At 41.0% G+C, this 19,860-nt stretch overlaps 1 protein-coding gene across 2 annotated transcripts in view; it reads left to right on the top strand.

Moving 5' to 3' along the window:
* Positions 1-19,860, top strand: part of MYO1E (myosin IE) — a 211,114-nt gene that overhangs the window by 91,718 nt on the left and 99,536 nt on the right. For both annotated transcript variants that reach the window (XM_049905947.1, XM_049905948.1), the window contains exons 3-4: positions 994-1,083; positions 4,167-4,261. In XM_049905947.1, coding sequence (XP_049761904.1) covers positions 994-1,083; positions 4,167-4,261 — 185 coding nt within the window. The remainder of the gene's footprint in view (positions 1-993; positions 1,084-4,166; positions 4,262-19,860) is intronic.

The following is a 19,860-nucleotide window of genomic DNA, read 5'->3' as shown; positions in this document are numbered from 1 at the left end:
ATTTAAATGTGCCTTTGGGGGAGGAAATCTCATGGTTACATCTGTAAAATGTTAAATTTCTCAACATTTTGAAACCATTGATAACAATTTCTGAGTACACACTCAGAAATTATTATGTTTTTGGCACATGAAAGTTTTTTTTTTTTAATTGTTGAAATTAGAAATTGTTTTTAATCAGTGGTGTGTATTTGTTTTAATTTTTTTCCCCTCCATGAAGGCAGGAGTTTTCTTTCTCTCTTCTGTTTTGTTCCCCGCTAAACCGGGGCCAGGCAAGTGAGTCGATTATTGAATGAATAAACGGAAATATATTTTTACTTTATGATGGTGTCCTTTCATTCTGGCACATGAACATGTGCTGTGTGAGACTTTCAAGGCATGGCGTAAACATGTCCTCTTCTGAGACCTTTCTGGATCTCCAGGCAGAAACAATCTTCTCCCACTAAGCCTGACCTGTGCAGCAGTTTGGGGGGTTTGTCATTTTCTTGTCTGAGTCATATTGTGTGGATCCATCTCAATTCGTCCAGTGTTTGCTAAGCTTCTGGAGGGCAGCACTGTGTTCACGTCACCTTGTATCCCTCTGTTTGTTAAGTGAGTAAATGAATATGCTCTTAGTTTGGTTAAAGATCTGAATGTTCTGAGGAAAACATGCGTACCGTTTGAGAAGAGGAACGATAGCCATTCTTTTCACGTCCAGCCATTGCTGCCGTGTTTTTCCTTGCTGTACATAACACCAGTCTTGAGGGGATGTGCTTTCACAGGGTGATTTCTCTTTGTGTCACCTTGGCAATGACATTCACTGCTCTTCCTGAAGAGGAACAAAACCTGAGCTAGTGGGACCATTGCTTTTGTTTTTATTTGTAATCTTTTAGAAGCGAGGACCTTAGCTTTGTGCTTGGACAATAATTGTGAATTCTTGATAACATCTGGTTGCTTAATTTGAAAAATGGGTAGCTAAGAAGATTGATGATGGACCTTAACTGCTTTTAAATTCAGACATATATAGGATCTGTACTAATCTCAGTCAACCCTTTCAAGCAGATGCCATATTTTGGGGAAAAGGAAATTGAAATGTACCAAGGAGCGGTAAGTTATATACCACATAACTTTTATCATGCGTGGGTATTTTTTTCTTGAAGGTAGCATTACATTTGCATTTTCTTATTATGAATTACTTATTGGGGAAGTGCAAGTAAGTGATATTGTTTGGTGTTTCATGAAGTGTTATTCTCTAGAGTGTAGCTCAAAAAGGCACAGGACAATCTAATATCTGAGCCTAATTTATGTACAGAATTAGTTAAATGGGACCTACCACATACAGCTTGAAGGATCTTCCCACTTCCTCCTATGCCATTAAATTCTAAGGAATAAAAACCAGTAACAGGTAAAAATAATAATAATAATAATAAATCTAGTGATGAGAACCATTCTCTCAGAATTAGAACCTTAATTAAGCTGTGGCTAAGGCTTGAACATGAAAAATGAATCTTTTATTACTTCAGCTACTAATACGACCCTGGTCCCTATTTAAACCCAGCTCCAAAGCCACATCAGTGGTGTCATAAGAATAGAAACTGTAATCCTAATGAATGTATTTTCTTCCTTGGTTCATCCCTCCCCCAGGTCTCCCTGTCTCTGCACCTTCTTCCTTCCCTCTGTCCTTTGCAGCAGAAACACAAGCATGTTCATTAATCCTGACCCCTGGAAAACAAACAAAAGAGAGCCCACACAAATTCATCAGTTGAAGTGGAAGGCAATTTACCCAGACCAAGAGCCCACCCCATTGTTGCCAGATGAATGGTGCTGGTCGCTGGAGCCGAAGGAGGCTGCCACGCGAAAAACCTTTGATAATGCTGCCTTTATGGGAGCCCAGCACAAGGGAACACTGTCAGCCGAGGCTGGGCCCTGCCCTGGCGCCCCATTGGCAGGGCCCGGGTAGCAGGCGACACTGGCTGGGCCTCCTCAATGGCAGCAGAGGCGGGGTAGTTGGAAGTTTGCATGTGTTGTTTCCTCCCAGTTTTTTGAAGAGGATTAGTGCCTGTGAGTCCCTTTTAACCATCCCTCTTTTGAAGAGTCCTCACTAAAGAAATGCTCTAGAGTTATTTAAAAAAAAGAAAAAAAAAAAAGGTTTATTTTTACTGCTAATGGTCACAGAGAGTATTGTAAAATTGATATTTACCAAGTACCTGGTACTGTGTTAGTTACACTTGCAACAATGATAATACAGCCCAGGGAGCTGGCTCGGTTACTGTCCCCATTTCATAGATGAGGAAACTGAGGCTCAGAGAGGTCAAGTACCACAAGAGGTGGAGCTAGGATTTGATGTTAGGTCTTAATGACTTTCAGGGGTCTCGAGGGAGGGTAGAGTTAGAGGAAATGCCTACTTTAAAATCTCTAAGGCAGCTCAGAGGTTCAGTGAGACCATAGATGGGAAAACAACTTGAGAACGATAGACACGCAAGGTCCAGATAACTTAGCTACACACCTTCGAAGCCAGTGACTTGCCCGTACTTGTCTCCCCATTGCTCATAGCTTTCTCTCTGCTCCATTCCCTTCCATTTCTTCTTTTCTTTCTTGTAATACTCACTTCCCTGTTTTCAAAGAGTCATTAAAAATAATCTTTCACAAGCAACCTGGGCTAGAAAAAGTCCATCCAAGACTGCTATCCTGTGGTCCCATCCAGACGTCTCCTGACTGTAAGGGAAAGACAGGGACAAATGTCATTATGGAGCCTAAAGTAGGGGTCTTTAGTCAGCCCATTCCAGGAAGAGTCTCTGGCCCTCATTGGGCAGTTTCCCTGTGAACCTCCATGTCCTCACATGGGGGTAACAGCAGGCAGTGCTCACCATGGGTCTAGCCACCAAAGCCCCCTCCCACTACCTCCTCATCACTAACTCTCATCTTCCAGAGCTTGGCACTGAGTGGCAATTTCTGGGCTGCTTTCCCTGTAGTCGATCTATTGCTAGTAAGGCTCAGTGCTTTACCTTTGCATATAACTACCTTTTCCATCATCTCAGGTACCTTTCAAGGCTTGCAGCCTGGGCATTACTGTCCCACTTTAGAGATGGGGACCAGTAAGGGAGAGGCAGAGTCTCGACATCCTCTCACTCAAGATCTGGTATTCTTTTCACTGTTTTGTGTTAAATAGTCTGGAGTTTAAGGGGTGTTCTTTCTCCAGCTATATACCACATGAAGTATTTTTCTTTTTAACAATTTTTGAGGGTGTGTTGGAGGTGAGTGCCAATACATTGACTATAGCAGGACTGAAGTCGGCTTGAGACAGTGAATTTATTAGTTATGGAGATTTTTTTGGGTTTACATTTATGCATAACTATGATATCCCATGAGACTAAAGCACAAACCCAGGAAAATATCTTGGTGTGGTAGGATTCCCCGCCCCCCCACCCCGCCATGGAGGTGAAACAAACTGGCCAAACCAGTTTATTTCTGTAAAGAACCACACCTCTTGCCCTTTCCTTATGGAAATTTTAAGATTTTCACCCTACTCCGAGATAACCTCCCTTAATTTCCTCCAGAATCCTAGAATCGGCAACTTGCTTCTTGGAAAAATTACACAGACATTGAGAATTCAAATAGAAGTCTGATCCAGGTTTTTGGTAGTCCTCCCTGAAGACCTGTTGCAGGCTGAGTGTCTTCAGAAACATTTAGAAATGGAATGTTGTCTGCAGAGGCGTGTTTGGGTGGAAGGGTGTGGTTTTGGGGTGTCTGAAGGCTTGGGTCATGTCTAAAGGCTGAATCACTGTATGCCTTCGGGAGAGTCCTTCCAGATTCCATCGCAATTTATTTAGATGTAACTCTTCATGACCTGAGCAGTTTTCTCAATTCATGGATTATGCAACCTTTAAGATGTAATTGGAGCCCTGGTGGCACAGTGGTTGAGAGCTCAGCTGCTAAGTTAACCAAAAAAAAAAAAAAAAAAATCAGCAGTTCTAATCCACCACCCGCTCCTTGGAAACCCTATGGGGCAGTTCTGCTCTGTCCTGTCGGGTGGCTATGAGTCAGAATCGACTTGATGGCAATGGATTTTTTTTTTAAAGATATAATTATAGGCATTGGACTTATATGGTAGTGGATTCATCTCCAAGGCCAAGAAAAGAAATTGAATGTGTTGCTTTATCTGACCATGTTTTGTGTTTTTGCTTTTGTAGGCACAGTATGAAAACCCACCACATATCTATGCCCTTGCAGATAATATGTACAGAAACATGATCATTGACAGAGAGAACCAGTGTGTCATCATCAGGTATGGGAAAGATGCTCATCGGTGCGCATGGAGGATGTGAGGCTCTGCTGTAGTCATTGAACTCTGTTAAGAAGCAGCGTTTTTGCAGCAGCTGGGTCACCAGAGGCTGCTTAGTGCATCTGAGTAACAAGCAGTCTGGCTGCTTTGCCTTGATTTATTTTATAACCCCATGTCATGGAACTGGAGCCCGGGTGGCACAGTGGTTAAGAGCTATGGCTGCTAACCAAGTCGACAGTTCGAATCTACCAGGGGCTCCTTGGAAACGCAATGGAGCAGTTCTCCTTTGTCTGATAGGGTCACTATGAGTTGGTTTGGTTTGGTTATTGTGGAACCCCATATCATAGAAGCCTTGCACTTCCATGGGGCTGCTGTTGATGCCCCTCTTCCTTAAAGCATTAAGGCTTCAGGGTACATGGTACCAGCTAGAGCTTTCTCTCGATTATCAAGGGAGAAGTTTTGCCATTGGGCCCAGAGCTAAAATGATAGTGTACCCTCCCATTTGATCGTACTGTGGCTTTACTCTAAATTGGAGATCTTTTATGTCACATATATGTGTCATGAGGAGCCCTGGTGGCACAGCGGTTAAGTGTTTGGCTGCTAACCAAAAGGTCAACATTTCAAACCTACCAGCTGCTCCGAGGGAGAAAGATGTGGCAGTCTGCTTCCAAAAAGATTACAGCATTGGAAACCCTGTAGGGCAGTTCTACTTTGTCCTGTAGGGTCGCTATGAGTCAGAATTGACTCAACAGCAGTGATTTTTTGTTTTGCTTTGTTTTTTTTTTTTATGTCATAGTATAATAAGCATCTTTCACTATTTTGTCAGCTGGAGTCCCTTTTCTTTAGGTATCTTTTTAATTCCTTGATTCCATATTTTTAAAAATTCCTTAATAATTTAGTGGTTCAAGTATGAACTTTTTTGGTGCACTTTGCTGTTTGCTTTTAGCTTTCTGGAGGCATTTCTAGTAAATGCCAGTGTTAGGCAAGTGTAGCTCCATTTCCTAATCCTTTTAGCCTGACCCAGCTCTGAGTCTTTGCTGGGTTTAAGTGCTTGTAAAGTTTTGTTTACCGTTATGAACATTTTCACACATACTTGCATACTTCCATGCAAGTACGAACATGCATATTTCCATCACTTAGAAGTTAACAATTGTCAACATTTGGACATATGTTAGTTTTTTTTTTTTTTTAATCTGAAACATTTATAAAGAAATTTTTATTGATATTTACAAAATATAGAGAGTTAGAAAGAATAGTAATCCCATCTCTATGACACGGCGTGTACATTTACCAATATATGGCCAGTCCTGTTTTATCTGTTCTTCAATTCTGACATCACTTGATTATTTAAAGCAAATCCTAGACGGCAAATCATTTCATTTGACGATAATTTAGTACATATCTCTAAAAGATAAATTCTTTAAGAATTTATCTTTTAGAGATATGTATGTATGGCTTAAAAAATGAATACCTGCTTTAGTATCATCTAATATTGTCAGTATTATAATTCCCTGACTATCTTTTAAATTATTTTTTACAGCTGATTTTTACTTACGGCCCAAACAAGGCCCCCACATTGCACTTACTGCTGTCTCTGAAGTCTCTTCATCTTTAACAAGTTTTTCTGCTCTTTTTGTTTTCTTGGCATTTGTTTGTTAAAGAAAAAGGTTGCTTGTGCTGTAGAATTTTCTGCATTCTCAGATTGGCTGATAGTATCCCAGTGACGTTATTTATTTCACTGTTCCCTGTATTTCCTGCAAATTGGTAGATCTAATTTTTTTAAAAGCTCGATTAGATTCAGATCCACGTTTTTGGCAAAAAACATTCATTGGTGTTGCTGTGCACTTCACATCTGTTGGTCTTCCTTTGTCTGGTTTTCAGATGGTCAGTGGGCTCCTTATTATAAATTCTAATTTCACAGCCATTGTGTAATCAGTTGTCATAAGATAGTCATTTCTGATTCTCTTATTGCTTCTAGGAATTCTTCTATTTGGTTACCTTAAAATACAATTCATGTAGGAAAACCAGATAAAAAGCTTGATTTTTTTGCCAATGCTTACTGGTTTTAAAGCTCTGAGTTGATGGCCTGGCAACCTCCCAAGAGAGTGTATCTTTATTTTGGTATCATTACAAGCTGGTGGATTTTAATGGATTTTACCCGTCTTACTGTGTTGCAATCATTTTACTTTTTGAAGCTCAGGTTGTCTTATCTTTGGCCAGTGAAGGTCCCTTCTATTGAGTCCCGGGTATCCCCAGTCATCTCTGATCACTTCTTTCGGTTACGAAGAATGTTCCAGGCTCATCTTTTTCACTTCCTGCCCAAGACCTGGAATTGGCCATTTCACCAAAAAGCTCTGGTGTATTTTGATGGGAAATGATGTTTAGAGACCACTAATCTGGGCACCCAGAGTTCTCACTGCTCTGTGTTGTCAATTTTTCTGGTTATTTTTGGAGGGCAAAGCTAGGGAATATGAATTTTTTTTTCTTTTTTTTAAAGAGAAAATGAAACATGAGTTCATACTGGTATTTTTAGTTCATTTTTTAACTTTGATTTTTTTTCTCTTTGTATCCTATTTATCTTGTGCTGAAAATCATGATTCTTGATGATATTAACACAATTACTTATTTGCTTTACGCTGTGTGTGTGTGTGTATTTATACACGCAAACGCATGGATGGCCCCTGGGTGATATAAGTGGTTAACATGTTTGGCTGCTAACCAAAAGGTTAGTGGTTCTAGTCCACCCAGAGGTTCCTTAGAAGAAAAGCCTAGCAATCTGCTTCTGAAAAATCAACTACTGAAAATCAGTTTTACTTGGACACGCATGCTGTCATCATGAGTCAGAGTTGGCTCAACGGCAATTAATGCATTTACACACACACTCACACAGACACGATAGGATGGGATAAAGCAAAAAAGCAATTTTGTTAATGTTTCAGGATAACAATACCAATACTATTACTAGTAATACAGTTAATGAATACAGTTTAAATTTTTTTTTGCAGTTCTTGTTGTTCTTACGATGTACAGTCAAAATATTGGGTTTTTAAGTCATTTAAAGTAACCCTTTTCTGTGTCATTTATGTGCCAACCTGGATGTCTTGGCCATCTAGTGCTACTATAACAGAAATACCACAAGTGTACGGCTTTAACAAGGAGAAATTTATTCTCTCACAGTCTAACTAGGCTAGAAGTCCAAACTGAGGGCATCACCTCCAGGGGAAGGCTTTCTCTCTCTGTGGGCTCTGGAGGAAGGTCCTTGTCATCAATCTTCCCCTGGTGTAGGAGCTTCTTAGCACAGGGACCCGGATCCAAAGGACGCACTATTCTCCTAGCTCTTGTTTCTTGGTGGTATGTAGTCCCCATGTCTCTATGCTATCTTCTTTCCTCTGTATCTTAAAAGAGATTGGCTTAAGACACAACCTGATTTGGTAGACTGGGTCCTGCATCATTAACATAACTGCCTCTAATCCTGCCTTATTGACATCATAGAGGTAGGATTTAACAGCTCATAGGAAATTCACATCAGATGACAAAATGGTGGACAATCACACAATACTGGGAATCATGGCTTTGCCAAGTTGACACACATTTTTGGGGAACACAATTCAATCCATAACACTGGACTACGATTGGATTCGTTCATTTCATTTTGATTTTTAGGAACATTAATCTTTGTTGTTTAATTTTTTTTAATTGTATAAAACATTTACATTACTCCACATCAAAACTGTAGATAGAGCAAGGTACACTGAAGAAATTCAGAGTAAATATAGACTTCATGGCATTTTACTCCTAAATATTTCCGTATGAATCTCCAACATTAAAAATATTTTCTTACTTAACTACGGTACCATTATCACAATTAAAGAATTTATAATAATCCTTTAAAATCATCTAATAGTAAACAGTCCATATTCTCATTTCTTTAATTGTTGTAAACATATCCTTTACTCCTGGTTTATTCAAATCAAGGACCACCAGTTGCCTTTTTTCTCTTATATCTTTTCTATCCCACCACAGTTTCCCCAAGTCCACCATCTTTTTTCTGTGACATTGAGACCAGACCAGTTTTCCTATAGACTCTCCCACTTTATTGATTTGTCTGGTTGCATCCTCATGGTCTCATTACACTTGTTCCTTCAACTGGATTTCCTGTGAATCGGAAGTAGATCTAAATACTTGATTATGTGCAGGTTAAACCCCTCTGGCGGGAGTGCTTGAGTGATGATGAGTTTTGTTGCTTGTGAGGAAACACTCCGTTCAACCTCAGCTGGAGATCAGTGGCCAAGAAAGAGGCAAGAAGTGTCTTTAGGTGCAATTAAAGGAGAGGAGCCCAGCACAAGTTTTCCAGTAGAGTCTCTTCCCCTTTCTCCTTCCTTACTTTCCCCCTTTTTGGCTTCTAGAGAGGCCTGAAGGAAGGGAACGGTCTTGTTACATCCGCTGTCACCAGTCTGGAAGCCACCACAGTCTTTCTGCCCACCTCTCTCCTACTCCCAGATCCCCTCCCATCCATCACTGCACGGGAGGCATGCGCTGATGCAGGGCATGTGCCCACTTCCGGGATTCTTCCTTCTGGATGTTTAGCTGGCAAAGACCTCAAAGCCCTGTTCCCAGGGATTTCTGCTGCAGCAGCTGTGCTTTAACTTAGGATGTGGCAGAACAGGGAACTGTGGTCCTTCTGCTTTGACAAAGTAGAGGTGCAGTGGTTCACTCTCACCAGCCCTGTGACCCTGGGCAGCACACCTAACACCTCTCTGTACCCTAGTTTCTTCACGCGTGAATGAACTGATTGGCCAGACAAACTCTGAGGTCTCTCCCAGCTTTGGAACTCTGTCTTCCAAATAAAGCTAGAGGGCCGGAGAGACCCACATTTGCAGCCACTGAAGCCAAAAGAGCTGGTTGTCTGCAAGGGGCTGAGTTGAATGGTGCCTGCCTGAATGCCCTTGTGACCTACGAAGAAAGCAAGACCCATTATCCTGGGGGCTGGAAGAGAAGCCTTCTCCTCATGCTAAGGGTTTCAGCCAGAAGAGGAAGACAGTCTCGTAGCTGGAAAGTCCAGATACTTTTTATATTATTTAATTAAGAAATAAAATATTAGTGATGACCTAATCTCTATGCTGTTCTTTCAGACCTCCACCTCCTAATTTCCTTTGTGTGACTTCATCTAAATGATTAAATGCATACTGTCTAGGTGGGACAATGCAACACAGAAAGACAACATTACCAGTTTCTTCCTATTCTTACTCATGCTTTCTAAAGGGGTGGATCCAGTGACATGATGGACTGGCAGCTGAACTCCATTTCTGGACCAGAAATCAGTTTAACAAATTGAACTTTAAAAAAAAGAAATCAGATGGGCTGCCTTCTCAAGCCCTGGCTTTGTGTTTGAGCATTGGTCCTGAATTTTGCTTGTCTAGAAACTTGATTCGTCGTGAACAGCTAGAGTTGAGCATCCTCAGATAGACTGACTCTTGCCAACCAAACTCACTAATGAGTGTAAATGGGACCCCAGAGCAGTTTATTATTTTATGGAGAGAATTCTGCCCTTGGACAGATCAGTTGGTTCTTTGCCCCTGAGCACAGTCCACAAGGGGAGCCAGATTACCATCAGAAGGTCGCATAGGGGGTTGAATTCAGAGCGAAGGGATGCAACAACCACTGACAGACCACATCAGGGAGAGTGGCTTCTTCACACGCTCATTTCATCTACCATGCCTCGCCTTCACAAATTTAACTTTCTAGGGATAATTATTTCCAATTCTTGAGTGGCTATACAGATATCCAGCCTCTCCACCCCCTTGCCCCAGACAGTCTATTTCAACTGGTGTACGATGGGGCTGGAGCATCAGTTCCTTTTCTCAAGCTGTTCTAGGTGAAAGTTTAGGCTAAGGCTCCTGAAATCCTTATTCAAGGTCACCCCTTGTCTTTAGAGCCATTAGTCCAGGCAAGAGGCACTTCCTAGGTGCTGCCCTCTGCTGGGCAGTGTCCACATAGGCGATCCATTTTAATCCTAACAACCACCCGGGTGTCATGGGCATTATTAAGATTTCATTCAGAAAATGAGGCTTAGAGAATTCCAAAGCTAATAGATGGCAGAGTCTCTATTTGAACCTAGCCTTGTCTGACTTCAGTCCCCACATACTTCATCCACAATCTGCTAGTAAGCGATGCTCTTCTCTGTCTCAAATTTTCCACATATTAATAGAGATGTTAACAACTGCTGTATACCATGAGACAGGGTCAGGGCATTCAATGAAGTTAGAGCCTTCCTGGCCTTGAGCCCCTAAACAGTCTCCCCTTCCAAAACACAGTGTTGGCTAACCTGAACTTGTGTTTTGGGCGTGATGCTCCCAGCATATCCATCCAGGAGGCTGATGACTGTGCTTATCACCAGTTAAAGGACAGAGAATCGACGCACAGATCGATGAAAGAACACTTATGAAGACCATTTATATGCTAGTGGACACACTGGGCCATTTCTTTCTTACCTGGCTTGTTATCACTGCAAATGGGTGAGGGATTTAAGGATGAGCATTTTGAAAGAAAAGCCTGGCAATCTGCTTCTGTAAAGATTACAGTTGAGAAAACCCTGTGGAGTAGTTCTACTCTGTAACAGATAGAGTCACCATGAGTCAGAGTCGACTCCGTGACATTGTTTTCTTTTTTTAAATTGATATATGCATCCTGTCTCTGAAGCCCTCATCAGCCCAGGAAGCCAGCGTGTCACCTTTATACACAGCCCTTCCCTGCTGTTCAGCCCTCAGTATGTTCCTTGCAAGCCATGTGGTCTTAAATGTGTATGTTTGTCAAAGAGACCCTAGTGTGTGGTAAAATGATGCATACTCAGCACGTAAACATAAAGTGTCAGCATATTACAGTGTTAGCCTTTTGTGAAATGAACAGAATTCTATTAAAAGCTCAATAAACCCTTTGTAAACATTAGTTTTGTTTATTTTTTCAGAATTTAGAAAAGCTCTTGGGAGATAATGTAAACGGTCTATTAAAAAAAAAAAAACATTGTCGTCGAGCCCATTCTGACTCATAGCGACCCTATGGGACAGAGTATAACTGCCCCATAGGGTTTTCAAGGAGCGTCTGCTGGATTTGAACTGCTGACCTTTTGGTTAGCAGCCGTAACTCTTTACCACTACACCACCAGGGCTCCAAAAAGTATCCTGAAAAGTTTAGATGAATATCTTCTTTTGATAAGTTTATGAAGAGGCACATCTAAATTATTTGAGTTTTCCTCAGATAATGCCTGGAATTCTTTCTCCCTTTCCCCCAAGCATCCCTCATCTCCCTCAACACATGATGGTCTCTCCATCCTCTGAATTTCTCTGAGCACCTCAGGTACCCCGTACTTTCACCACCTACTTAGTGTTGTTACCGTGTATATGCATGTATGTGTGCACATTTAAAGTTGTTCTACAGTGCTCGATGACTAGGAACTGGCCTTGGGCTTCTTGGTTTCCCCGGTACACACAATAAGTGTTTTTAATGATAATTGTCAAAGACTTGAAATAAACTATAAGCCCTATCTACATTTAGAAAAAGGAGAGATCAATTTGGAGTGGAACAATCAGCAGAAATGTCACGGGGGAGGTGGGACTTGATTGGGGCCCTGCCTACAGGAATGGGGAATCGAGAAGCATGAGTGGCTGAGTGGCCTGTGGGCACACACAGTGATGGGGAAAACCGGGAGGGCATCATGGTGGTTGTTAAAGAAGGTTTGCATTGACACATGGCTCTTGTAAACTATATGGGAACCAGAACTGGGTCTTCTATTTCTTTTATGTGTTTCCTATTTGCTTATTGCAGAGCCCTGGTGGTACAGTGGTTAAGAGCTTGGCTGTTATTCTGTACAGTAGGCAGAATTGGTTGATTTGGGGAGATTAGGTGATTGGGTGGCAGCTACCTTAAGTGACTGGATGGGTGGATCTGCAAATGAACCTGTGAGCCTTGGTGGTGCCTCAGGTCTCTGAGCAGGGACATGACATCATGCAGACATGACATCTTGGCAGACAAGAGACGGGATCTTGAGAGACTATGGAAATCTGGTGAGGTTATGAGGGCCTGACCTGAGTTGGAAAGACAAAGAGGAGACTGATGTGTGACTCTCAGTAAGCCAGTGAAGGAAAAAAGAAATGGATGAGTGAATGTGGGCTCTGGACAGTGCAACTGGGCAAACTCAACAGCCATGACTATATTAGCATCGTTGAGAAGGATGAGCACCTGAAGGGTTGGTAGACCCTGTGAGCCCAGTAGATGAGCAGCCTAGATCAGTGAGCACACTCATCTTCTGTTCTCTAACATCCAAGATGTGGATTTGTGATTTAGGCTGACGTATTCTAACTTCTATTTGATATCTTGGATGCCAGAGACATCTCTGCAAATCTGTTTAATAAAACAATCATGACGGGGTAAAGGGGGAAAGAGAACTACCATGTTTTCCTTACCATCTCTACCATTTCTGCCTCACCAGAAAAGATCTTGAGAGTCTGGCTGGAGACATTTCTCACGCCCGTGCCACGTGACTTCGGTAGAGACTTACTGGGCCTTATCTCTTTATGTGGCAGTTTTACTGCTGCCTTCACCAGTTAATTCTTTTGGCCTGCATCAGCTCTTACCATCTTAACCTGTTTAAAAAAAAAAAAATGATGTCAACTTGAAAGGCTCACATTTCATGCAGGTTCTATTTTTTTGTTGTTGGAAATATACCAAAACAGTTGTTTTCAGGAGAGTAGGGCAGGCAACACCTGTTTGGAAAGCCTGTGAAGGTTGTATGTTAAGTAGATGCTGAATAAATATATTTTTTTAAAGAATAAATAAAGATGTAAGAGAGATTTGAAGGTAAATCAAGAGATAGAGGAAAAGGAGACAGTTGTCACAATTGGATCTAAAATGTTTGACCTACTTGCTTCAGAAAACATTTTGTATTTGGAGTTGCGAGTACTCGCAGTAGTAAAGCAAAACAAAAAAAGGCAAACCGTAACGTCTGTAAATTTGGTGTTGGTTCTCTGCCTCTGCACCGTCAAGCGTCTCACTGATTCTCAAACCGTCTTCCTTTGATGTATTTTAGGAACTTTTGTTATTAACTTTGGAACTCTTTTCAAGACTCTCCTCGAGTGTCTGTTGGTCCAGCCAATTTCTTGGTTTTTTTTTTTTCCAGCAGCGTCGGCCTTTGAGGTTCCTAGTCCCTCAGGCCTGGCTCTGGGAGGCCCTGTCCACTGGTACCCTGACTGTGGGAGAGCTGCATGGGCACTACCCTCTGCCTGTAGATTTGAAGAGCAGGGGCCCAAATCCAGCCTTTTCCCCAAGCTCCCTGCAAACCTTATCTTCCAGCCTGCTCTGGGTCCCAGAGTTCGTCTGTCATCAGTCAAGGATTGTTACATACGGGGCCTACTCGTTGGGTAACTTGTGTATTACCTGTAATCTTTGAGTACTGTGTCCTGGCGCCTTTTACTTCTATCAGCTTTAATTTTCACAACAACTTGGCCAACTAGGTATTTTTGTTGTTAACTGTCATTGAGTGGGCCCCAGACTTATGACAACCCCATGCACAATGAAACAAAACACTGTCCGGTCCTGCACCACCCCCACGATCAATTGCAAATTGGACCATTGTGATTCACAGGGTTTTCATTGATTTTCAGAAGTAGATCCCCAGGCCTTTCTTCCAGCTAGATATTACTACCCTCCTTTTTTAGAGATCCAGTGTCAGAGAGGTAATGAAACCCGTTTAAAAGCTCATATTTAAAACATGGCAAAGCTTGCTCAAAGCCAGGGCTGTCTGGCTCCAGTATTGCACCCTTCCCACTGTTCTCTGCTGCTTTGTGTGAGCAGGTGTTATATTATCTGCTTAATAATCTGTTACCACCCACTGCTGGGTGGCCGAGTGGATAGACCTTTGGGGCTTGAGACCCAGGAGGAATCTTTATTCTGTTCTGCCTAAAGTGTGGCCTCTGACAAGGCTCAGTCACTTCATCTGCAAAATGGGGTTAATACTGCAAAGAAATGTAAAATGTCAATCTTAAGTACTAGTAGGTTAGTAGTAATACCTTATTAAGAAACTAAACATGAAAAATATGTTCAAACTATTAAAGAGTGCCATAAAATATCTGCTAGTAACATTAAACAGGAATTTCAGAGCTAGTAAGTAGCTGAGCTGGGCCTCAAACCTGTTCTTCAGACTGAATACTGGGCTTTCCCTATTTCATCAGGCTGGACCAAGGCGGGCATTGCCGTGGCGCCATTTTCTTGGCAGACTGATTATAGGTGAAGATTTTTGTGTGCTTGACAACACTAATTAACTGGGTATTTGTCCGAGATTGGGAAGAAATAACAGCTTTTTGTCTTGTTCACGCTTTTCCTCAATATGTTAAAGAGAATTTTTTTTTTGTCATTTGTCCCACTCTTTGAACATGTGTGTTTGATTTTGTTATTTTACACACATAGCCATTGCATGTACTTGAGGATTTATTTTTTCGTGTGATTACAAGTTCTGATGGAGAACCCTAGCCTCCTCAGCCTTGGATCCCCCCAAATGGACAGGAGAAATGCTTCTCAGAGGGCTTATTTCTGGTACCAGACCCAGGTGGGCTGCCAGAAGTGGGGGGCTCTGTGAATAGGGTCACTAGCGAGGGCTGCCCAGAAACCTTCTTTGATGTGGTTTCTTATTGTCTCAGAATTATCTTGTCTCGTGATCACGGGGAGGCAGGCTATTATTTGTTAGTTCCAACTGTGTTTTTTGGCAGAAGGTTTGCTGAAAGGGGTGTGTATCAGTAAAGACTCAGAAATAGTCAAAAGTTTGATTATTCTGTGAACTATGCCATTCCTCCAGTAACTTTGGAAATGTTGTTGATTTTAATTGACTCTCCAGCCCACATGAAGATTTTAAGTATTTACCCTCATTTGAAGCAATATGGAGTCCCTGGGTGGCACGAATGGTTAACACACTCAGCTGCTCACCGAAAGATTGGAGGTTCAAGGCCACCCAGAGATTTCGCAAAGAAAGGCCTGGCAAGCTACTTCCAAAAAGTCAGCCTTTGAAAACCCAATGGTACACAATTCCACTGTGACACCCATGGGCTCGCCCTGAGCCAGGTTCCTGATTCCGACTATCTCAAGTCCTCCCCTAGCTCTTCCATCACTAGTGATGTGTCCTTCGTGAGTTACTTAATTTTTTCATCAAAAAATAGGGATGATAATGGTACCCACCTCACAGGGCTGTCATGAGGGTCAAGTGATTAGAATATGTGAAGCACTTCAGTGTCCTTGATGTGCACTGAACACTCAGTAGCTTTGTGCTTTGTCATTACATCCACAGTATTTCAGTTGGCCACTGTCAAGTCTCCTTTGGAACTAATATTATTTCTCACTTTCTAGACTACTTTTCAAGGAGTCCTGGTGGTCCAAAAGGTCAGTGGTTCAAACCCACCAGCCCCCGTAAAGATGACAGCCTTGGAAGCCCTGTGGGACATTTCTCCTCTATGCTATAGGGTGGCTATGAGTCAGAATCACAACAGCTAACAACTTTACAGTCACAAACATGCTTATCCTTTATAACTTAAGAATTAAAATTTTTTTATTAAAAAAAATAAAAATCCCTATACTTTTAATCCTTGAGTTAGACCTTTTGAAATAAGAGTCAAGTTTGATAGTAATATGTCCCTAGATCAAAAAAGTAGAGTGTAAGAAAATAGATCCTAGTGGGAATTTTTAGTACTTCATTACCTTATTGATCTCCTGACACAGTTGACCCCTAGCTTCCTTGGCTTCCATGATACCATAACCATCCTTCATTTCTGCTTATACCTCTCAGACTTTTCCATCTTATTTTCTGTAGCCAGCTTCTTTTTCAGAATGTTCCTGAAATATCAGTCATCCCTGTTTCGGTTAGGATGCTTGGAGCTGCAAGCAATAGAAAATGGATCAGAGTCAACCATATATTTTTTATCTATATATATGTATATGTATGACACAAATGTTTTTACATTTGCTAGAATAAGTTGAAGTGAATTAAAAACACTATTAATTTTTAAGTGTGAAACAACCTTCATACTCTGGAAAAAACCATGGTCCTTGAATCCAATGATTAATATACCATTGTAAATAGCATTTTTCCCAGAACATTTTTTCCATTTCTTTGAAATTTTAGCATACATTTCCATTTCTATGGAAACTGGTGGTATAGTGGTTAAGCGCTATGGCTGTGAACCAAAAGTCGGCAGTTCGAATCCACCAGGTGCTCCTTGGAAACCCTATGGGGCAGTTCTACTCTGTCCTATAGGATCGCTATAGGGTTGCCATGAGTCGGAATCAACTCGATGGCAATGGGTTTGGTATTTTTGGTTTTCCATTTCTATAACTAATGTACACGGAAACATTATAATATTTCCTATTGAATTTGCTGTGAAATCTGCCTTGAGTTTGTTTTAAAAGTGCTTACCTGGTTCTGGGCCAGCTGTATAAGAACCAGGCAGTTTGTTAAAAATTCAGGCTCTTAGACTGAATCCTCTCATAGACTGGGATTCAGCAGATCAGAGGAATGGCTCAGACATGGGCATTTTTTAAGTACTCTGAGGATTCTGATAGGCTGCTGGATTTAGGGACAACTGGAGAGCCCTCGTAGCACAGTGGTTAAGAGGTACAGCTGCTAACCAAAGGATGGGCAGTTCGATTCTACCAGCTGCTCCTTGGAAATCCTGTGGGGCAGCTCTATTTTGTCCTATAGGATCGCTATGAATTGGAATTGACTTGACGGCAACAGGTTTAATGGGAGAGCCCTGGTGGCGCAGTGGTTAAGAGCTTGGCTGTGAACCAAAAGGTTGGCAGTTTGAATCTACCACTATATTCAAAGGGCAGCTTAAGGGCAGCTCTTCTGTCTCCTATAGGGTTGCTATGAGTCGGAATCGACTTGATGGCAATGGGTTTGGCTTGTTTGGTTTTGGGGCATTGTCCAGGAATCCTGGTGACACAGTGGTTAACACTTGGCTGCTAACTGAAAGGTTGGCAGTTAGAACCTACCAGCTGCCCTGCCTGAGAAAGATGTGGAAGACTGCTTCCATAAAGATTACAGCCTAGAAACCTTATGGGATAGTTCTACCTTACCCTATAGGGTTGCTATAAGTAGGAATCAACTCAGCAGCAATGGGTTTTGTTTCTGGTTCTGGCGTTGTCCTAATTTAGGGCACAAAGCACTTCTAGAGTATTTTTCTGTCCACATTAGAAGTGAAGGCAATTGAATGAGGAAAGCTGCCTATAAGCATTTTAATGTTGTTAGGTGCCATCAAGTCAGTTCTGAATCATATCGACCCCATGTGACAGAGTAGAACTGCCCCATAGAGTTTCCTAGGTTGTAATCTTTACAGTAATAGATCCCCAGGTCTTTCCTCGCAAAGCTGCTGGGTGGGTTCACACCACCATTCTTTATCACTGTGAGATGTGAAGAAAATCATTTTGTGTGTTGAATAGCCTGTTTAATACCGTCACGTTCTTTTAACTTAGGTCTTAGTCCAGGGGAAGAAGCAATATTTTCCCATCCCAAAAGGGCCAGAATAATTATGGTTGTATATACAGGAAGCTTCAAGCAATTATGTAACATTCCATTATTGTACCATATTTTGAGCAAATTACCAGCCTCTGATCAATAAAACTTCTTTTTAAGTGTCTGTAAATTGAAACCAAGAAGTGAAAATTCTGATCAATGTTCACTTAGAACTAATGATTTTAAATCTTCTGAAAAAGATCACAGTTACTGAAAATGTAGCTGTCCTATTTTTGGACTTGGCACACTTGTTTTAATATAGGAGATGAGTTACGTTTATTATTCATTTCTTTTGCTTTCAACAAGAGACAAAACGTTTCATGTCTGATGACACTGTGAACAATAGATACAGTGGAGGATTGCTTGTAGTTCCTAATTTGACAGGATTTGTTTTTCTCTCTCAGCTTGCTCTAAGAAATTCTAAATATGGAAATGTAAACTTACTGAAAAATTTTTAATTATCATGATATAGTTGAATAATAACCTAATGAAAGCGATCAGTTCTATTATTGCAATTTGCCATTCTACTTTTTCTGAAAAAGTTATTCTTAAAAATCTGAAATATATGGTTAATTGCCTATCTCAAAATTTACACGTTAATAGAAATCACATCAAAAGAAAAAAGACTCACCCCTGTGCCAACCACCTCACAAGTAAAAAATCTTTCATTTTCCTTGTTCTATTTCAGTTCTTGTTCATACATTATTTTTACATAGTTGTGATCACGTTATAGGTACATTGTCTTCTGCTGATATTACCACTTAACCTTAGCTGCATTTCTTTTATGTTGTCACATATTCTTTATACTTATTTGAAAACCCTGTAATATTACATTGGATGGTGGTACCATTGTACAATGGACTTTGCAATATTCTTGATTGTTTACATTATTTACAACTTTGTAAAAAGGAACTTTGTCATTGACAAAACTCATGCTTCGAGTGAGAGAAAGCGCATGTTTTGACCTTGGATCTAGTAAATAAATCATCTCATGACAGTGGCCATTAAAAAGATAACTTCCTCATGAAACTGAAATTATTTATTTAATAAGCCTACTTGTGGCTACAGGAAGGGGTGTCCCTTGCAAGTGACTTTATACCTTGTCTCGGGTTCTCTGGATGTCTATTTGCATCAATAACTTTTCTGTGAAATGTCTGTCGTGATAAGAAAACCCGGAGCTCAGTACTAGGATGGTAGATGAGTTGCGTACATAGATTTAGACCTCGAGAGGTTCTAAGTCCTCAGCAGATTCTGATTCCTCTTTCTCCTTCCCACAGCTTTCTCTTATTAAATATGTAATACATTAAATCCGTTGCTGTCCAGTCAACTCCAGTAGTTACGTAAATTCAGGAAGATTCTGAGTTTTGCCATAAGGGCTACGTTAATTCTTTCTTTCCTTTAATATCAAATTCTTTCAAAATTTATTTGTTTTCTTTTGGGGGTTGGTGTAGGGTGCCCTTGCTTAATTTCTACCCTAAGCACGTTTTTTTCTTGGGTAATTCAGCAGTTGATAATTATTAATTACGCTGAGTGCTCACAGAAAAGCATTTGTTCTGCACCCCAAAATTCTTGACCACCAAAGCAAACAAAAATATTGCCTTGTGAATTCGGAGCAGCCTGAATTTTTCATACTAAATTCCAGCATAATTTTACACAATATGAGTTCCCTGAATCTAATTAGTTCTATCATGGAAACTCAAAGGCTACAGGTAGGTAGAAGAGAAATCCCACTGACTTAAGCATGTTGTGAATGGAGGTCACCATCAATTCAAGGGCACTTGGAAGAGCAGACTGCACTGTTAACAAAAGGCTTTCCACATGCAGTAAGGCCACCAAACGGAAGGGAGTCTTTGTTCTTCAGGATGTGATTAACATTACCTCATCATTTAATTTTAGAACTCCTAAAATAGAGATGTTTGCATCAGTTCAAGGCACATAACTTGAAATCTGACAATGCCTACTTTTCCCTTTTTTAATTACAGGAGTAACATTACTAGTATTACTAAAAGATTGGAAAACAACATACGTTAGTAGTATTACTACAAGATCGGAA

The sequence above is a fragment of the Elephas maximus genome, chromosome 13 (assembly GCF_024166365.1).
Source record: "Elephas maximus indicus isolate mEleMax1 chromosome 13, mEleMax1 primary haplotype, whole genome shotgun sequence".
Classification (NCBI taxonomy): Eukaryota; Metazoa; Chordata; class Mammalia; order Proboscidea; family Elephantidae; genus Elephas; species Elephas maximus.
Note: the sequence above shows the minus strand (reverse complement) of the source record. Positions and strands in the feature narration are given on the sequence as shown.